The sequence below is a fragment of the Dendrobates tinctorius genome, unplaced genomic scaffold, assembly GCF_039654945.1.
Source record: "Dendrobates tinctorius isolate UK_male_01 unplaced genomic scaffold, ASM3965494v1 ptg000020l, whole genome shotgun sequence".
Lineage (NCBI taxonomy): Eukaryota > Metazoa > Chordata > Amphibia > Anura > Dendrobatidae > Dendrobates > Dendrobates tinctorius.
Genome location: NW_027361688.1, coordinates 34,956,629 through 34,978,489, shown reverse-complemented (window position 1 = coordinate 34,978,489; position 21,861 = coordinate 34,956,629). Strand labels below are relative to the sequence as shown.

The following is a 21,861-nucleotide window of genomic DNA, read 5'->3' as shown; positions in this document are numbered from 1 at the left end:
ATAGAACTTTTATTGAATAATCATAAAAATAGATATAGAAAACCTAAGTGCCAGGTGATAATGGGTTTAGATTAGTGACCAGATATAGAATAACCAAAAATCACTATCAAAGGAAGGGGTGAACCTCTCCCTAGTAAACTCTAATGTGTCCCTTCCTAGCCGCGGAGGTTGGCACCCTAGTTGTTAACGATATGGCGCCCCCGCTCAACGTCGGTAGCCCTAAAAACCCTATAACACCCTAGCAAAACAAAAAAAGGGATACACAGTATACACACACAAACAATTATACCCGAAAAAAAACCCTAACGGGTAGACATAAATATGTCCTTATAGAAGGAAAGTGCTGAAGTGCTATAAATTTATCTTGTAGTCAAAAAAGGCTCAAGGAAAATTGAATAATGCAGCTATGAATAACTTATGTTGCACTTAAAAATACATATGCTGCAGAAAAAACTATAGTCCCTGTAGTTCATAAATCTTATCCTGTAATGAAAAATACGTCTACTACAGAGGGACATATATCAGTAATATTGCCTAAAAAACGTCTACAATAACAGGCTCAATAGCCATCAGCATTAGCAGCAACACTTCAGCCATATAATTGCAAACCAACAATGCAAAAAAGACAATTCATAAATAAAGGACCTAATAGTCCATCAAAGAAATCATTGCAATCAAAGTTAAATGATTTCCATGGCAAATCATGGCAGCAGAAACAATGTACCATCAAACACAACGGCCATCAATAGCCATAGAAAACAGCATGATGCACATTCACAGAGCAAAGTTGGTCTGACAATCAAAAATCAAAACAAATACTTATCAGCCATTGATGTGTCGTAAACGCCCGACGCGTTTCCCCCTCCTAATCATTGAGGGTTCATCAGGGGCAAAATCATAGGGGTCCCATCCCCCACCGGCTGAAGAGAATGCAGAGGGCGGCGTGAACTGTACCTGAAGCGCCGTCATTTGAAGACTCCCGCGGCCCATATTCAGCATCATTTCCGGTCACATGGTTAGTGACGAATACACCGGAAATGCATCAGGAAGGGGGCGGTTACTACCCCACATTACTCAATAATAGTGAATGGAGCGCAGAATGCGCTCCACACACAGGAACTGCATCAGAGGAGAAGCGGTTACTTAGCAACAATGCTCCGATCACATGATATAAACTAAAAGGAACACAGAATACATGAAAAACATCGGAAGTCCATCGCTAGAGGGGCAATCACAATGGCAATAGCCCAAATGCACTTATCAGCCCAAAGAACGAGAATACGCTCCAAGGACAAATGCGATTCAGGCTGGAGCAGAATATAAATAAACAACAATGTTATAAAACATCACAAATATATATCAAAAAATAACCCAAAATGTGATAAAATAAAATAGCACAATTCTCATTAGAATAAATTGCCCTTCCACAGAACACAACTATGTACCCCAAAAGAACCTAACAAATAATGTACATCAATATTTGGCAAAATTACCAATACTCAAAAAATGAGACATAACACATAAAAAAAGTAGACTACAGCCTGTCAGGAACCCAGATTAGAGATAGCTCACAAAATTCAATTGCTCATTGAGGCCACTAGGGCTCTGTGATTCCAACCAAAAAATCCAGCGTGTTTCACGCTGTAAAATCCTCCTATCCCAATCCCCCTGTCTAACAGTGGGTTGAATTCGCTCAATTACCCGAAATGAAATTTGTGTTTCATCACCCCCACGCACCAATTTGACATGTCGGGCTAATGGAGTATCCCTGTTGTGCCTGATGTCCCCCAGATGTTCACTGATACAAACACGTAGTTCCCTCTTTGTTTTACCTACGTAATCGAGAGGACATGTACACGTACATAAATAGACAACACCTGTGGTCTTACAATTTGCAAAACAGTTCATGTTATATGTTCTTTTAGTGTGTGCACTCGAAAAAACTTTTGATGGACTCACAAATTTACAAAAACTACAATGGCCACATCTAAACGTGCCAACAGATCTGTTTTGCAACCAGGTGCCTTTCCTTTTTTTGTTTTGCTAGGGTGTTATAGGGTTTTTAGGGCTACCGACGTTGAGCGGGGGCGCCATATCGTCAACAACTAGGGTGCCAACCTCTGCGGCTAGGAAGGGACACATTAGGGTTTACTAGGGAGAGGTTTCCCCCTTCCTTTGAGAGTGATTTTTGGTTATTCTATATCTGGTCACTAATCTAAACCCATTATCACCTGGCACTTAGGTTTTCTATATCTATTTTTATGATTATTCAATAAAAGTTCTATTTTTTAGGGGTCTTTTTCTAATTTGTTACCTACGGTCCCTCCCTGGAGTGATTTTATGTACAAAATTTTTGCGATATTTTGCGAAACATGACGTTTCCCACTAAAAAGATGCAAAGTCAGTTAAAGACCGAAAAAAATGTGCTTTGTACATTTTTCATGAATTGCACACAACATTTTGATGAATTTGGTTCAAAAGAAGGTCAATGAAAACCACAAGTCAAAAAATTAAAAAATACTTAAAAACAATGCAAATTATTAATTGGACCCTATCTTTGTAGCTGATAGGTGTAGGTCCTGAACTAAATTGGTCTTCGGTAAGGAAGGGGGACCTTAAACTGTCCCTGGAACGTGGACCTTAACTATCCCTGTCCTGAGAGTACTTTTGAAGGTTGAGAGGCCAAAGTTTCCAACCTTACTATGCTCCTTTTAAACCCTGATATTGTCAAGACCCTGTCAGCACCGGCGATCTGCCACGGCTGAACAGGGTGACTCACCCACACTGCGAGGGAGCCCAGGGAATCAGGTGCTGTGGGGGAGCTCAGGCAGATGGGACCTGAGCACCACGGTGAGAGGGAACGCTGTAGGCAAAAGGACCTGTGATCAAGAAGGTCTGACCAGTTTTTACAGGAAGAGGTAATGACCAGATCAGAAGCAGCTGCATGTTTCTGAACAGCATAGAAAGGGTTGTTAACCTCTTCAGCACCAGAGGAAACTAAATCCATTTAATATGGGACTTAAATCACACGATCTCTAAAGAAGACCTGCATTTCATTACCCAACGTGAGCGTCTAACTCCAGATCTTCCAGGAGGACATAACACCCTAGTGACAATTGGACCATCTTATTCACTCAGATTTCTCTACAGCTTTATGGATTGGTCTGATTCCATAATAAAGCGGTTAAAAAAGCCACATAAGACAGAACATGTGCACAGTAATGTTGTTTTGATACCTGTGCACTGTGTTTATTTTATGGGGCGCTTTTGTGGCGCATTTTCAGGTGGATTTTAGATGGAATCTGCCTTGAGAAAGATGCCGTGTGCACAGAGCCTTAGAAAGAGTTTCAGTAATATGTTTTCTTAACCAGACAAATACTGACATGAGGGATAAAGATGATGTTTCATCCTGTGGCATTTGTTTCTAAGAAAGGAACTGGAACTGATGGCTAACAATAGGTGTGAACACAGACGAGGCTGCAGAAGCGGCGGGAAGCACATCCCAGGACTCTCCTGCAGAGATGAACAGATCACTAAGCTCATTTTTAGAGCTGTCATTTCAGAGATGCTGAGAATCAAGCTGTGACATTGCCACATCATGCACTTTAATAATGCAACAGGATGTTAGTGGTGGAAAAGGGTTTATGTTTTTTCTTACCGATAACATTTAAAAACCAATCACATCATTTTTCTCCCCAGAACCGACAGCTCCGGCTCAATATTCTTCGTCTCTGCCGTGTGATATTTAAAACATATTTAACGCTTTCTTCTGAAAGTGAGTGGATACTTGGGTACTGCATCTACTATGGTACTGAAAAATGAGTCCTATTAATTCTTTTAAAGGAACTGTGTCATTAGAAAATGACTTAAAGTGGTTTTGCCACTAGGAAAATGTATCTTAATCAGCATTTTAATCAATAGATCTTTAATTAAAAATTATTTCCACAATTGGATGTGTTTAAATGTAATGCTCCTGTGCTGAGATAATCTTATAAATTTGCTCCTGCCATGTACTGTGTAATGGCTGTGTCTGACCGTGCAGGGACATGGTCTGATCATACCACAGCTCCTGGGCAGGAGGGGAAGAGAAAGAGCATACAGACAGGACAGTATTGCAAATCGTTATTTCTTTTCAGATAAAACATTGCTTAAAAACACTCTGTGAAATGTTTTACCTCACAAAAAGAATAATTTGCAATCCTATGCTGCAATGTCTGTATACTCTTTTGCTTCCTCCCCTGCCCAGGAGCTGTGGTATGATCAGACCATGTTCCTCTACGGTCAGACACAGCCATTACACAGTACACAGCAGGGGCACATTTGTAAGATTATCTCAGCACAGGAACATTTTATTTAATCACATCCAATTGAGGAAATTATTATTATTCTAAAATCTATTAATTAAAATGTACGATACTTTGTTTTTGGGAAAACCCCTTTAATCCTCAAGTCAGTAATACCGGTGTTTTGCACGGGGTAAAATGTGCTTCATTCATTAATGAATTAGGCGCATCTTATAGCTATACATGTTTCTCCAATCATAGGCCGGTGTACATTTCTGGAAAATTTACACCACTATTGCGAATATGTCCTACATTTCCATAAATTAGACTGGTGGCCATAGAAACCCCACCCTCCCTGTCCCCCCATTCTCAGTCCTTTTCGGTGTAGGTGGCCTGGACTCAACTTTCAACTTTAAAAGCGCAATAAAAAAAAGGCAAACCCACTTTCATAAATCAGGGCCTTAGTCTTTAAAGGGGATGTCCCTTTTTAGGACTTTTTTTTTTTCTTAAGCTGGATTCAGACGCGTGTATGCAAAAACCCCATTTTTCATATGAAAAAATGACAATATTTCATCCGCATGTGAATAATCCGTCTGTTTTTTACATGAGCAATTTAACAAAGGATAAAATACAAATAGAGTTTCCTATTTTTATAATTGTAATGGATCCGTAAAAAGCACACGACATACAGGTGGTAAGCTGAATTTGATCCCTTTTTCTTGCGCACCCATTGACTTGAATATGAATCAAAGTAGCTCAGCAATTTTTTCCTATTTGTATATAGGACATTTCAGCAGTCTCATTATCATTACAGACGGGATTACTATGAAAAGTAACACTTCTATATAGAGCAAATAACACAGGATCCACCAGTCTCAAAAAGTTATGGTCACAGCTCACCTCCTCCACCTCGCTTCACAATCAGATTCCCCCAGATTTGAGCATGCTCTTTACATGCTTCAATACAAATAAATTTATTGCTGCTAATGAATGATCACGATTCAGGAAGTATAGAGTCTAGAATGAAAACTAGTGGCCAGTGTGAAAATTGCAAATTTTCAGACTATTTTTTTGTAGCACAGCTATGGGAAAAATAAAAAAAAATAATTATCCGACATATTTAAAATAATACATAAAAATCTGGTTTAATCCAATAGGGATCGGGCAATTATTCATTTTTACTTTTTTTGCTTTTTTCCTCCCCTTTTTCCAAGAGCAAACACATTTTATTTTTCCGGCAACTTAGCCTTAAGAGGGTTTTTGTGAGGCAGGTAGTAGTTTTGAATGACACCATCCACTTTATGTACTGAAAGATGTGAAAAAAATGCAATTTCTCTTTTGTTTTTGTGGTTTTGCTTTTACAGTGGTAAAAATTATCTGTGACATTTTTATTTTTCCAACGATAAAGCTGGGTTTCTTTATTGCATGGCAAGCTGATGCTTCTATTGATAGCAATTTGGGTTATGTATGATGTTTTGATCATTATTATAGTATTTTTGGGGGAAGTGTTTCAAACTAAAATGGTAAATTCTGATGTTTTGATTTACCATTTAGGTTTTATTATTTTACTAGCTGAAGAGTCCAATGTAGCCTGGGCATAGTATCCCCTGCATATAGTATATACCTGTATGTCATTTCCTTTTGTATATAGTATATACACCTGTATGTCATCATCTCCTGTGTATAGTATATACCTGTATGTCATCTCCCCCTGTATATAGTATACATCTGTATGATATCTCTCCTATATATAGTATACACCTGTATGTTAGCTCCCCTGTATATAGTATATAACTGTATGTCATCTCCCCTGTATATAGTATATACCTGTATGTCTTCTCCCCCTGTATATAGTATATATAAGTATGTCATCTCCCCCTGTATATAGTATATACCTGTACGTAATCTCCCTGTATATAGTATATACCTGTATGTCATCTCTCCTGTATATAGTATATAAATAGCTGTTATCTCCCCTGTATATAGTACATACCTGTATGTCATCTCTTCCTGTATATCGTATATACCTGTATGTCATCTTCCCATGTATATAGTATATACCTGTATGTCATCTCTCCTGTATATAGTATATACCTGTATGTCATCTCATCCTGTATATAGTATATACCAGTATGTCATCTCCCCCTGTATATAGTATATAACTGTATGTCATCTCCAGGTTCCCTGCCATCTGTACACAGTGGAGGTGCATTATCCCTGCATCACATAACATTTCAGTGTGGCAGCTCCGCCCCCTGAGTGTAATACCATTTAGTTTGAAATTGTAAAGGACTAATTTCACGTGGCATTAGTTGTAGCTGTATAAATTAGTTTAAAGCGAACCAGACATTGTCAGGTTGGCGCTGTTATACCGATTAAAATGATACCTGGGCTAGAGAAACCCGTGTTGTGTTTCTTTTTTAATCTGTGTTTGAATTATTAAGTTAATGAGATGCTTCATGCCAAAGAGAAGTTCCTGATTCTGGGCTCCCCCCTGCAGTCTGTGTCAGAGGGTGGTCTGTGTCAGCACGGTAATAAATTGTGCTATTTCCAGCTTTACAGAAGGACAATAACACCATAGAAATTATAAGAATAATAGGCCTCAGTTACCACAACTATCTACAAGGAAAACTGTTGCTCATTGCAGCCAATCACAGCTCAGCTTTCATCTTTTAAACAGCTCTGGTGAAATGAAAGATGCTTAGTGATTGGTCGTTATGGGCAACACAGGCAGTGTAACCTGTTGTGGTCAAGAAGATGTGTCTATGAAATAGATATATTAGATATTTATTACATACATTTTACTCAAAAATATACCTATAAAGAGAAAAATCAGACAAACTGAACCTTTTGCAGTGGTCTCTTAATTTTTGCCAGAGCTATATATGTATATATTAGATATTTACTATACGGGGCTTTGCGTGTGGAGTGAGTGTGGCTGTGTGGAGTGGGCGGAGCTATGTGGAGTGGGCATGGCTTGATACACACGCACACACACAAACTTACATTCATACACTCATTTTTATATATATAGATATTTTTATTGACTTTTTCTATACTACTTTTTTTATTTCAACACAAAGATAACAGTGAAAAAATCTCAATCACCCCACCCAAATCGAGATCCACTGTGCGAAACTTGTGATGCACCAGGGAGTAAGAAGGAAAAATGAATTATAGCATCAGGGTCTTCCATAAAAAGCCATAGTTTTATTGTACAAAAAAGTGTTAAGAAAATGTGTTATGCCCCCAGGAGTACGGTCGCCACAGTGGCATTACCTTCCTCCTAGGGAGTGTGATGTCATGCTTGGAAGCAATGAAGGGTCTCTATCAGGTAATTCCAGCACACAGCACAGTTCCCACTCCAGGCCAGCAGAGGGAGTTTCTGAACCAGAGCTGCTCTCTGTGGCCAGGAGAGTGAAGTTAGTCAGTTCATGTGGAGAGAGGGAAGAGTGTAGACGTGGAAAGATGAGCTTGGAGGATTGAGCTGTAGTCAGGCTCACTCCTAGCTGAAGCGCATCGTCCGGGCGCCAGTATCCGAGGTTGTATGGATACTGATGATCCTGCAGCAGAAACCGGAGGAACAAGAGGCTGTAAATGCTCTGTTCCCACCTAAGACTCAGAGTCACAGCAGCAACATGAGTAAGCCAGAGAGAGAAGGCTACGGCTGCCTGCCATATGAGAGGCGTTCTAAGTGAGAGCAAGCAAGAGGAACTTAAGTGTAATTCAGAACTGCAAGTACTTCAGATTAGCGCTAGAAAGGAGATGTTCAGAAAAGGCACATTTGGAAGGGAGTGCTGGAAGGGTTAATCCATCTGCCTGGAAGCTGGCTAAGCCCCTGACCTGGAGACTGCAGCATTAAAGCGGGCACCTGCCTGTGCCAGAAACGTGAATAAAAGAATTGGAACTGCATTCAGCTGTGTCATTGCCTTTCTCCTGCGCCAACCCACTCAGCACTGCTGCCTCTCTGTGCCTAGCACTACACCATCTACCTCAACACCTATTACTACTGCCCTGAGACTACAGCTCTACCTGTGGAGAGCTATCACATCCTTGCTGCGCCCCACCATCTGTCCCAGAGGATCCGCACCGCAGCGTCGGCTTAACACCTTCCTTGCCGAATACCACAGGTGGCGTCACGAACTACTGCCTATAAACTTTACTCTATTCCATTTAACTAGACCCATTTTACATTGGACTCCCGGGGCCACGGACTGGGTCACCGCCACCTTGACACGTCCCACTGATAGACACCAGCCAGGTACCGAGTAGTCCCACAGCCCTGGGGGCGATCCAAATGCAAATCCCTCCACCATACCACTATAAAAACATGTAAAATGAAGATAAAACTCGTTTTGAATGCAAGTTCTTAGTCATTGCTAGTTGGCTTTGCATTTTGAACCTGAGCTGTCCTCCCAGTCCTCAGACTTTCTGACATCATCTCTGTTTTCTCACTCTGTCCTTCATATTTGTGCCTTTGACCTAGTGGTCAGCTTCTGCAGGTCCAAGGACTGCTCTGGAGTGGTACCTGGTGACAACCCTAACGGCCCAAGTCTCTCCTCACCATTAGAGGTTCTAGTGAATACCCAGTAGACACTTTGTCACACCCCTCCAGGGTAAACCCAAGTGTGGACCGTCATCATATTAAATAATTATTTTTGGAATAAGAACCTTAATTACATACTTGGAGCTGTACTAATTAAGTATTTTCAGGGTAAGACCAGGCAGGGCCATTGTGGTGCGCCTGCAAAATGGCAGAAAACCTGCATAAATTAGCAGCTCTGTCATTTTCTAAATAATTAGCTTGACAACAGCATGATTTTGAAAGATGACAGGTGTTTTACACACAAAACTACTTTTCTTATTGCAATGGATTGCAATGACTGCTCTGCAAAATCACGAGCCTGCATTAGCAATTGACTAAAACAATGTAGCAGCAGCATGGTATAAGTCACAGCTGCTCTGATTTGTGGAATATTATCTCTAAAAATGATTTTTACTATGCTTATTTAATATTTTTATTGATCTAATATTATTCACTTTTAATGCTGCAACTGTCTGCCGCCCACATGGAATGCCCATTGTAGTACACATTCTGCCAGGCAGATGGTGGCTTTCATTATCATCCTGATTCTGCTGGGGATGGTGCCATAAGTTTTGTCAGCCTCCATCAACACATTTCACTTATCCCACTTTCACTGTTCTAAAAATTTAAAATCCCAAATCATAATTGGCATGACAACCCATCGGCACCCAGGATCGCGTCATTGGGGAAACTGATAGGAGCCAGTGTATGCGAGGACTTGCAGTCTATCCATTTAAAAACTGCCGTCAGAGATTGACAGCGGCTTTTATGAATTAAAAAGCAGCAACTGGAGCAAGTTCCAGTTGCTGCTGTTACAGACAGACGCCGGCTTTGTAACACAGCTAGCATCTGCCACTTATGGTGAACTCTCAGCTCCTGAGCCCATTCCATACATACCGACCTGTGTTGGCATATGCAACAGAAATGGACTTACTGTTTATGTTAAAGGAGGACTTTATGCTGATCTGACAATAGATGGTGATGTTGTGTAAAGTTTCCTTGCTTAATGTGTTGAAAGAGAAAAGGTCTCTCTTGTTTAGTTTCAGTTTTGTTTTCCTACTTCTCGATGATGCAGCATTGTATGACTGTACATTTTTCCTTTACCTCATGTTCTGACAAGTAAAAGCTTGTTATCCCATGTAATCTGCTCTGTGAAGTTTTTCTACTGAACTGTGGATATTCAAGGAGCTATACAACAAGCTGTGCAACAACCTGATGTCGAACCGACTATTGCACCCTACTTGGGGAGAGGTTAACGGGGATATCTATCTCAATTTAGTAATTTTAGGCTGGAGTCACACTAGTCACACTTGGATGCGACTTGCTAATGACACTCGGCTCCAGCTCTGCTGTGACCATGAGCCAAATGTCAGTTCTCTGTACACAGACCCTCTCGCATGCGATAATCGGAGCACAGTTGTGGAAGAGGCGCAGAAATTCATTTCTCCATCGCCTTCATTGCCAACATCCAAGGGTGATATCCGGGTGCAGTGCAATGTCTCACATGCACCCATAGACTTGTATGCGTGCGTTCGATCCGATCGTCTCAGCCATTCCCAGCATGCTATGATTGTTTTCTCATGCCGAATTGCCATGAGAAAATAATCGCAAATATTAGCTGCCCTATAGTTTAACATTGGGCCTTGTGCAATCCGATTTTTTATAGGACAGCACTCTTTCGATTTCATCGCAAGTGTGAGTGAGTCCTTACTTATACAGCTCTGGAAAAAATTAAGAGACCACCACATCAAAACCCTGTCGTGGGCAGCCCATTCTCCAGACCTGAACCCCATTGAAAACCTCTGGAATGATAATCAAGAGGAAGATGGATAGTCACAGGCCATCAAACAAAGAAGAACTGCTTACATTTTTGTACCAGGAGTGGCATAAGGTCACCCAGAAGCAGTGTGAAAGACTGGTGGAAAGAATGCCAAGACGCATGAAAGCCATCTTCTCCTTGCCTTCTTGTGAAAAGGGGATTTGTCAATATCCCTTCATTAAACCCAAAGTAGTTATGTACCTTGCCATCCCAAATCTCTCGATCAGCTCATGGACATGAGGCATCGTATATGTGTCGGACTTGGAGACTTCATTCAGGTTTGTATAATCGTTACAGAACCTCCATTCGCCATTGGATTTTGGAACCAAGCCAATCGGGCTAGACCACCCACTCTTGGATTCGTCAATGATTCCGAGATTCAACATGTGCCTTATTACTTTGAAGATAAGCTCTTGCCAGGCCTCAGTAATTCGAAAGAGCCTCAAGTTCACCCACACATGGGGTTCTGTCAGAGCCTCGTGTTCTATAACCTTTTTGGACCAGGTGAAGTAAATCAAAAGTTTGGGAGCAAGGGGTTTTTTCACGGTGATGTGCACAGGGGTGGGTCTCTTGTGCCCTGGCAATCATTGTCACCCCAAAGTGCACCAAAATTTCAGTTTTTAGTTTTACTTATTCCTTGGCATCTTGTAAGGTTGTTATAGTAGGCCTTATGAGGCCCCCATTTAACTATGGCACCAGCACTTCTGCCCATTGATCTGGCAGGAATTTCTCCCTCTTGATGACCCTTTGAAAAATAGTCAGAAATGCCTCTGTCATCACCCATGATCATCTTCTGCAGGGCTCTCCTTACCGCCTTATAGATGGAAAAATCATCAGCTGATCTTAGAGTCAGAGCTGCCTCTGTGCCATGAACCACCTCTGTGAGTAATGCAAACTGCTGTTGAAAGTGCTGCGACTACTGTTGCTGGATCTGTTACATAAGCAGCTTATTTGTCTACAGTTATGCCAGCTGTTGCTGCTGTAGCTGTTGCTACAGGTGCTTAACCAAGTCTTCCATACTGTTTGACATTGCTCCCTGGCTTACAACTACCTTTACCCAGGACATGCAGCACCTCTGATGAAGTCACATGTGTTCCCAGGGAATACTGCCCGCACTACTAACACCAATTGTGGCAATGCAACTCACTTGAGTGTGTGGTGAGGTATCACAGAACCATTTCAATTTAAATGGCCAGGCTGGTTTATTGGTGCTTCATAAACCATGCCACAAGCAAAGGAAAGTAAACGGCCTTTCAGTGTAAGCAAAACAAAGCAAACAGTTCTAACAAAGTCACTTTAGAGACAGTCAAGGACACACAGACTGGATAGCATCCAGTATACTGGGTCAATCTAGAGATATCACACAGCAGGTCATCTTACCTCCACACACACAGATCATATGTCAAACAGATTTCATTTTACCCCTTCATCACACCCAGCGGTGGGGTATGTGGGCAGCCATACCCGGCCATCTCTCAGACTGCCTGAAAACCTGGCCTAGATGCCCAAATCACACCTCTTAGCACTGAAATAAGGAAATTGATGTGAGAGAAAACCTGATTACTTGATTGATTTTAATAGTAGTTGTGTAATGCTGCTTCCACCCAGTGGTGGCGCTGCAAGGAAATGAACAGATCGCTGTGACTCTTGGCGGCAGGACGCTCTGATGTGACAATCATCAGGGAACTCTTCAATCAAAAAGGAATTTTCCAAAACAAAAAAAAACCTAGTTGAGTATTTATACAATATCTTGATGTGCTGTCACAGCACGAACTAGCAGAACATCATAGGGTATTGTGTATATTTTATATCTATTAACATGGATTTACAATAATTTAAATGCTTAATTCCATAAATTCCTGGGTTGCACTTTTGGCAGACTTAACTCCCCATTTTCTCATTGAAACACGGCTCATCTTGGCAAATGTCGCTCTGACTAATTAACTGGCTAGTTTAGCTCATCTTACAGCCAAGATATGTACTGATTTGCAGAGGTTTCTGCAGGAAAAGAAACAGTTTACAGCTTATCCAAAATGTTTGCTAATTATTAGACTGAGGAACACTTACATTTTAGGAGGACCTGTCACTTGCTCAGAAAACAAATTGAATCAAATACCTTATAAAAATCTATGCTTCCCTGATTGTGACGCTCTTTTTCATTTTGTGATGCGTCACTTTTTTACAGAGATATTCACATTTGTTGCTTTTGGAGCTCAGTATGTGAAATTTCTGCTTGTAGTGCAACTGGGCATTTCTTCAGAGTCTTTTTCTGGGGGTGTTTATTTCACATTCTATCTCACAGACGCTGCCAATGACAGGTCTGTAACGTCTGAGCCTGTTAGACTGGCTAGATCAGTTGTTAAGCTGTTATTGGCAGCCTGTGGAAGGGAGCAGTGAAAACGCATACCCCAGAGAAGACTTTGAAGAAAGACCCAGTTGGACACAAAGCAGAGATTTCACATACAGCTCTACAGAGGAAACAAATGTGAATATCTCTGCAATGGAGTGACACAGTGCCAGAAGTAAAATTTTGTCAGATTCAGGGGAACATGGGGATTTTTAACATGTATTTAACATCTTTTTAAGCATTGCATAGTGCATGTCAAATGAGTAGTCTGTGAGTGTAATGCATAAATGTCGTGGTCTTCCAGAGAGAGAAATTCTCTTTGAAGCCATTCTCTGGTTTGACTAATTGACGGTGGTTATAACAAGGAACTTAAAAATTGGATAAAAAATTTGACAACCTCTTCATTACTGATCATTCTCATTAAGGCCTCTTTCACACATCAGGTTTTCGGTGTCAGGCGCGATCCGGCGCTTTTGACAGAAACCGGATCCGGCGAAATGCAATGCCGGATCCGGTTTCCCCCCCATTGACTTGCATTTGCGCCGGATCGCGCCGGATGGCCATGCGTTTCATCCGGTTTTCGCCGGATCCGGCAATGTGTCGCGATCCGGCGTCTGGAAAAAACGGCTACTGTAACGTTTTTTGTCTCCGGCGAAAAAGCCGGACGCGCCGGATCCGGCGCATCCGGCTTTTTCACACAATGAAAGCCTATGAGCGCCGCAATGCGCCGGATCCGGTTTTTTGGTCTGAGCATGCTCAGTAGCTCTGCCCACAAGACATATATAAAAGCAAGACAGTGGGACCCACAGCCACACCCAACATGCCACCCAAGAAAGCAACCAAGCGAAGCAGGAGAAGGCAGGAGACCACTGCAGCACCATCAGCACCACCACCACCCCAAATGGAGCAGCAAATAGAACATGCTGAGGAGGGGAGGCCAGCAGCAGATGAGAGACGGTAATTATCAAATCACCCATTCCTCCAAACTAGGGCTATTGAATATCAAGATATTCATTGGCCCTTTGTTTCTCTTTATTCAACAGCCGCCCAATAGATGCAGCAGCAGCAGCAGCAGCAATGGCAGCAGCTGGAACACCACCCACAGGCATGGAGTGTGGCCACCAGGAAGACAGCACATCATCTTCTGGGAGCCCTCCCTCGCATCGTCAGCGTTTGACGGTAAGTTTTTATTTCCAAAATCCATCTTCTCTGTAATATATGTCTATTCATGGCCTTTTATTTCAAAACAGGAATCACAAGATGAAGAGGAGTTCCCAGAAGAAGAAGGAAGGGGTGGACAGACACCTGGAGTGGGCTCACAATTGGTAAGTTTCCTGCATCAAACGCAGAAACACAACATCACACTACACACAACACATAGAAAACAATGTTCTGCAGACCACACACAGCAAACAAATGCCTACATCCAAAGACATAACATTTTTTGTTTTCTTCTCTAGTCTTCCCAATCTGGTGCTCGGCCAAGAGGTCCTCGCAGTGCCTCCCAGGGTCGTCGGCGACAGCAACGCGGCGGTCACCAGCGTGTAAGTATAAATATTTTTGCTTTGTTTTTTTGCACTTTTTATTTCATTTCTTATGTGGAGGCTAATTATGTTATTTTTGTCTTTTTCTTTAACAGCCTTCACAGCGTGCTCCCGACTCTGACGGTGAGGATGGAGGACTCGATGTGGACCACCTCATCGATCTCGTCAGAGAAAGGGAGCCGCTCTGGAATATGGCTGACCGCCGCCACGCTGACCTTATCGTTACCCGACGACTTTGGGAGGAAATCTGTTCGCTCCTTGTGGGCCGCTGGGAGGACCTCGATGTTCGGGCCCAGATTACAGAGCGTAAGTATATACAGTACCGGTTGCTTGATGTAAACCAGTGTTTCCCGAACTCCAGTCCTCGTGGTCCCTACGGATCATGTGTTCAGGATTTCTATTTACTATGGAAATCCTGAAAACATGACCCCTGGGGACCATGAGGACTGGAGTTTGGGAATCACTGATGTTGTATACTAACCACTCCTTTCTCGTTTCAGGGAACAGAATTGTGAATCGGTGGCGGTCTGTGAGGGATCGTTTCAAGAAGGAGTTCAATAAAGAGATGCGGGCCCCGAGTGGATCTGGAGGACGCAGGAGCAAGTACAAGTACGCAGAAGCCCTGTCGTTCCTCCGGGAAACAATGGTCACCAGAAGGTAAATATTACACACCACATGTGAAAAAAAATGTTAGATGTAAATTTTTTTTTCAGCCAGGGCCATACCATGTCAGTATTTTAATTGTTTTTTTTTCTCTTTATTCCACAGCACGGTGAGCAGCACTCGGGAGCCTGCACGATTGGACCTTTCTGAGGCGATCCCTGAGGAGACCGGCACCGAGGGACACTTCGACCGCCCCGGTACATCTGCACCTTCCCAGCCTTCCCACACATTCGACCCATCTGTCCCATCCACCAGCACAGGAGCATCGTGGCCGCCTACATTACATGAAGCTGCTGGTGAGGAGATCGCTTTCCCTTTACCCCACCCTTCTGCCCCTGCCACCTCTAGTACACCTGCGGGTACTGGGCGGCAGCGGCAGAGGGGTCAGGAAAAGACTTATGCGCCAGAGTTCTTGCATCTGAATGCATCTTTCCAGAACTGTCTAAAAGTCTTGTCAGAGCAAATCTCCACAGGCTATCAGCAGACCAACTCCAGCATTCTGGAGGTGAAGACACTTCTGCAAACCATGCATTCAGAAGCAAGATCTTCGCCAAACCACACCTTTTTCAGGTCTGTTGTGGAGCGCATGGAAACGCTCTCTCCTGCCCAGCAGATGCATGTAATGCATTCATGCCACGCTGCTCTCCAGCAAGTTACCTCCCAACCTCCTCCTCCCACCACAGTAGTTCCTCCACCTGCACCCCCTCCAGCCACTTTCCATCCTCCCCCTCCTATTACATCTACACCCCCTCCAGCCACTTTCCATCCTCCCCCTCCTATTACATCTACACCCCCTCCAGCCACTTTCCATCCTCCCCCTCCTATTACATACCATCCACCTCCAGCCACTTTCCATCCTCCCCCTCCTATTACATACCATCCACCTCCCCAGCACCATCCACCTCCCCAGCACCATCCACCTCCCCAGCACCAGCAACCTCCCCAGCACCAGCAACCTCCCCAGTACCAGCAACCTCCACAGTACCTGCAAACTCCCCAGTACCAGCAACCTCCCCAGTACCAGACATCTCCCCACTTCCAGCAACCTGCCCCGTACCAGACATCTCCCCACTTCCAGCAACCTGCCCCGTACCAGACATCTCCCCACTTCCAGCAACCTGCCCCGTACCAGACATCTCCCCACTTCCAGCAACCTGCCCCGTACCAAACTCCTTCCCCATACAACTTGCCATCAACATCATCTGCTCCTACAGTCCCTGCCCAACCCTCCACTCCACCACCCACCACCTCTTCTGCTTCCCACATGTCCACCCATTCTGTAGTTTTTTTCCACACCTTCACCTCTAACTGTTCCTTCCCCACCACGATCCCAGTCCTCTCTCCACACTCCCAGTGTCGAAGTGTCCCGCAGCCCCTACAGCAGTATTTCCACCACACACTACACAGATTTATAATGTGTGTATTTAAATAAAAATGACCAGTTTTATGGTTTCAGTTTTATAGTTTCAAAGTTTTATTAAACAAGTTTATTAAAATTTTAAAAAAGTTTACTAAAAAAAACATTTTTCAATAAAAGTTAAATTATTTTACACTGGTTGTCTGTCATTTCTTTCTGCGGCGAAAAAGGTTAAATACAGGGTATTTAAAAGGTGAAATGGTATTCAAAACTAGGTATATAACTGTGGGTAAATTTTAGCTTTTTGCCACAGTTGTGTTCCTGGTTGTGTTTGAAGCAAAGTATTTCACCTGAAAAGTTGTGTTTATTGTTGGTGATTTCCTAACAATGTACACAACTTTTGTTAAAAGGTGAAATACTTTGCATAAAACACAACCAGGTACACACCTGTGGCCTAAAGCTAAAAATAGAGACCATGACAAGATAGCCAACTTTGGTTGGCAAAGGTATATACTGTTGGTACAGAAGGTACACAAGTTTGGTTGGGCACAAATCTTTCACACTCTGTCATCCTGCCAGTGTACTCTGCCTTGAGGTGACATAAAGTATAGTGCAAAATTGTCCCTCATTACTGAAACCGTCACAGAACTTCTAGTGGTAATGTCATGGTAATCTTGCAAGGTGGTTTCTTCAGAGGTGTCCTCAATGGAAATGGGTTCCTTGCAGATAACAAAATTGTGGAGTACCACGCACGCTTTGATCACCTCGTCCACAGTTTCTGTCTTGAGGTTGATCGCAGTCAATAGGACCCGCCATTTGGCTGTCAGAATACCAAAGGTACATTCAACCATTCTTCTTGCTCTTGTGAGGCGGTAATTAAAAATGCGTTTTGGTCTTGTCAATCCTCTGCTAGAGTACGGTTTCAAAAGGTGTTCTGACAGCTGGAAGGCTTCATCCCCTACACAGACAAATGGCATAGGTGGACCAGATGTTTGCGGCAGCGGTCTAGGTGGTGGGAACTGGAAGGTGTTTCCATACAGTTTACGCCCCATGGCAGACAGTTTGAAAACTTGAGAGTCATTGGAGCAGCCATAGGCCCCAATATCAACCGCAATAAATTTGTATTCCGCGTCAGCGATGGCCATGAGGACAATTGAAAAATATTTCTTGTAATTGAAATATTCCGATCCCGATCCAGCTGGCTTTACAATGCGGATATGTTTCCCGTCCACAGTGCCCAAGCAGTTTGGAAACTGACATATCTGATGAAACTTGTCAGCAATTTCAATCCACCTCTCTGTTGTGGGCTCTGGTAAAAACTCTTCAGCTAAGGAGTCCCACAGTGCACGGCATGTGTATTTCACAATTCCAGATATGGTGGAAATCCCGAGTCTGTACAAGAAATGCAGTGACGAAAGGGATTCTCCAGTTGCAAGAAATCTGTGGGGAATTAAAAAACAATAAATTAGTTTTAAATCACAGCATTACATACCAAAACTGACCTATAACACTTGGAGATACAAACTACCACCAACAAGATTGCAGTGAAAGTGTGCTCTGATGCGATCATATCCAATAAATGTGGCTTACCTTAAAGTCACCATCAGACGCTCTGCGGGTGAAACAGAGAAGCGGCAATAGGTGTCCGCTTTTCTTATGAGGTGTGCAATGCGCTCCACCAAGTAATCAAAATTCTCCATTTTCATCCTAACATATACAAAAAATTTATCCGGGTTTCGTCGAAGGTCCATGCAGAGTGTAGAATAGACCCCACACGTCATTCTCTTGGCTGTGATGGGGTGGATCCACAAACGTCGTCTACGATGCCTGATGCGCTGCTGTCTCGCTCTCTCCTTCTCCAGAACAATCACCCTCAAACGATTCGCCTCCGCTATAAAATCCGCCAAATTCTTCAAAAATATTTCCAATGACAACATCCATCTTCGCCAGTAACTTGCTCTTCTCTCCAACCTGCACTTTCTCCTCTACAACCTGTCAAAGAAGGGCTGTATGAACATGCTATATATAGTTTTCCAGTAGCCAATCCCGTTCGGAAGGCCACAAGGGTCAATTTTAAAAACCGGATCCGGCGTAATCCGTCGAAAAACGGATAAAAAAAACGAATGAACCGGATGAGACGGATCCGGTTTTGTCTGTCAAGAAAAAGACGGATCCGGCAGAAAACCGGATCCGTCACAACCGGTTTTACGAAACATTTGCCGGATCCGGCGTTCCGGCACGACGCCGGATCGCACCTGACGCCGAAAACCTGATGTGTGAAAGTAGCCTAAGGCAGTTTTTTGGGACTTTTATATTTATGACCTATCCCTCCCACTGATCAGCTGTTCCCTGTGCTGGCCAGATGTGCTGTGTTGCACAGTGCAGCTCTGTAAATGGAATAGTAGCCATGGTCAGGTACTGCACAACTGCACCCTATTCAAAGGGTCCGAATGTGCAGTAGCTGGCCGCGGACACTATTCCATTGACAGAGCTGTGCAGCTCAGCACATCCGGCTGGTCCCAGCACCCGAAACATCTGATTGGAGGGGGTTCCGGATATCACATTTCCACCGATTAGATATTGATGACTTATCCTAAGCATAGGCCATCAAAGTCCTGGACAACCCCTTTTAGTAGTGAACATTTGTGGTAGAGCCATATCGAATCTTACCTGTGTCCAGGTGTGTCGTCCCATATTCTAATAACTTTCCTATAAATTAAAAACATGGACTCCGGTTTACTCATTATACAGCGTGTAGTGCTGGTATCCTACCTTAGGTACAACTCGAGCACTATAATAGAGCTGTCATTGACTTGCCAAATTTCCAATAATAAAGAGATGACTCTGATTATTCTCTCCCAATCTATACAGTAGAGCTGTCAAGTCATCCAAAGAGAACAGGAAACATAGGACTATTGTGTCTGAACTAGTGGCTCTAGTGGCCAGTGCAAAAGCTAGAATATCTCAAGATTTTTATGTTCATAGATACAAAGAAACAGCAATTTTTTAGTTTTTAATAAAAAGTTGATTTCCGAGGTTGCATTGCCTTTAAATGCTATAGCAGGTATAATAGACTTAGATACTTGACATCTGCAGTTCACAGGAATAATACCGATCTGAAATGAAATACGGACATAGGTTTACACATTAATTTGCCAATTGCTGCGAAATCTAGAAATAAAATGACTAATAAATATACTGTTTTGCCCATAGGTCCTGGCCTGGCCTTTGTAGTGTACCCACAGGCCATGACGATGCTTCCACTATCACCTTTTTGGTCATTCCTCTTTTTCTTTATGCTTCTGACCCTCGGGTTAGACAGTCAGGTGAGTCTCTTCTGCACAGTTTCCGTTACCACTTCTTATACCGTTGTATATCAAAAATGGATAAAATGTGTAATTTGCTTCATCCACAGTTTGCATTCATGGAGACCATAGTGACGGCCATCACGGATGAGTTTCCTTACTACCTCAGACCAAAGAAAGCCTTTTTCTCTCTTATTATCTGCATAGCGTTATTCCTTTTGGGACTGGTCCTTACAACTGAGGTCAGTCCTGTCTGTTCAATGTCACTTTTTATCAGGGTGAAATAAAATAAGTTGTATGAGATAAAAAAAAGATATGCCTGCTTTATTTCTGGAAGTGCCACTTTCACTATTTTTATAACATTGTTTTGCTATTTTATCTTAGAAAGAAGGGCTTTGGAATAGTGTGGGTGGGTGAGCAAGGGGAATAGGTGCACCAGGTACCACAATGTAAGAACAGGGCTTCCCCTGCCACTTACCCATGCTTCCCATCCTGGAAGGGCAGTGAGCGCCTGCCTGGACCTGTTTAGGAAGGCATAACATCAAAGATGAGTTTCTCATCGGCTGCTGCGCTCTGCATAGGCAATATTATGAAATAAGCTTTGTCATTTCAGTTACTGGCTATGCAGGGTACAGCAGCAAATGACAAGTTCATCACCGCTGCTGCCCTCTGCATAAGCAGTGACTGAGATAATATTAGATGAGCAGCTAATGAATGAAAACAGTTTTAAATCTGTCACCTGCACATGATTCAGTAGTGTCTACATTCATTCCTAAGAGCTGCTTTTATATTTTTTCCACCTTTTATAACGTAAACTTGAGTTAGGTTTAGGGATTTGTTTATAGTTAGGCTTAGGTATAGGGTTAGATTTATGGCTAGGGTTAGACATTTAGGGATTGAGTTAGACTTAGATTTGGGGTTAGGGTTAGGCTTTGGGTTAGGGCTAGAGGTTGACTTAGGCTTAGATTTGGGGGTAGCGTTAGGTTTTGGGTTAGGTCTAGGGGTTGACTAAGGCTTAGGTTTGGGGTTAGCGTTAGTTATTGGGTTAGGGCTAGGGGTTGACTTAGGATTAGATTTGCGGTTAGGGTTGGGCTTTGGGTTAGGGCTAGGGGTTGACTTAGGCTTAGATTTGGGGTTAGGGTTAGGCTTTGGGTTAGGGCTAAGGGGTTGACTTAGGCTTAGATTTGGGATTGGGGTTAGGCTTTGGGTTAGTGCTAGAGGTTGACTTAGGTTTAAATATGGGGTTAGGGTTAGTCTTTGCTTTAGGATAAGGGTGAGTTTTAGGGCTACAGGTTGAGTTACTCTTAGACTTAGGTCTAGGGTTAGGTTTAAGGATATAAAAAATTGTTACATAAAAAAGTAGTAAAAGAACCAAAAAAAACTTTTTTAAAAATGAAATTAGCAAACAGCAAAAAAAAACTACTAGGGGTCAAAGCAACAACTATAATATCAGTATTTTACTCAAAGAACAGCAGGAGCGAGTAACAATTCCTGGTTAGGAGGCACAAAACAGTTGTCTTGCCCCAGGCACTGGCAACCTAGACTACATCACTGCTAGCGGTTACAGTTGGCTCTTGTGAAGATTGACAGCTGATGTAGGAGGACATAAAGACAAGTGATATTACCTGATAAAAAGAATAGCAAGAGGTTTTTCTTCATTTTTTTTACCAAGGAAAAAGGGCAAAGAAGTAACTCACTACCAAGGGGAAAAAAAAGTAAAAATTTTTTTGGAAAAAATATGGAAAAATTTAAAAAATATAAAAGTTCAAATTACCCGCCCTTTTCCCCATTAATAAAGAAATAAAAACAAGCAAAAAATACACATATATGGTACTGTTATGTCCGCAAAAGTCCGATCTATCAAAATTTCAAAATTAATTAACCAGATCGGTAAATGGCGTAATACCCCAAAAAATTTCAAAACACCAGAATTTTGGGGGTTTGCCTACTGAAACACC

The 21,861-nt window shown here is 42.6% G+C and overlaps 1 protein-coding gene across 1 annotated transcript in view; it reads left to right on the top strand.

Annotated features, from left to right (window-relative positions):
- Positions 1–21,861, top strand: part of SLC6A7 (solute carrier family 6 member 7) — a 107,276-nt gene that overhangs the window by 62,360 nt on the left and 23,055 nt on the right. The window contains exons 9-10 of the mRNA XM_073567990.1: positions 19,812–19,924; positions 20,014–20,145. Of these exons, the coding sequence (XP_073424091.1) occupies positions 19,812–19,924; positions 20,014–20,145 (245 nt within the window). The remainder of the gene's footprint in view (positions 1–19,811; positions 19,925–20,013; positions 20,146–21,861) is intronic.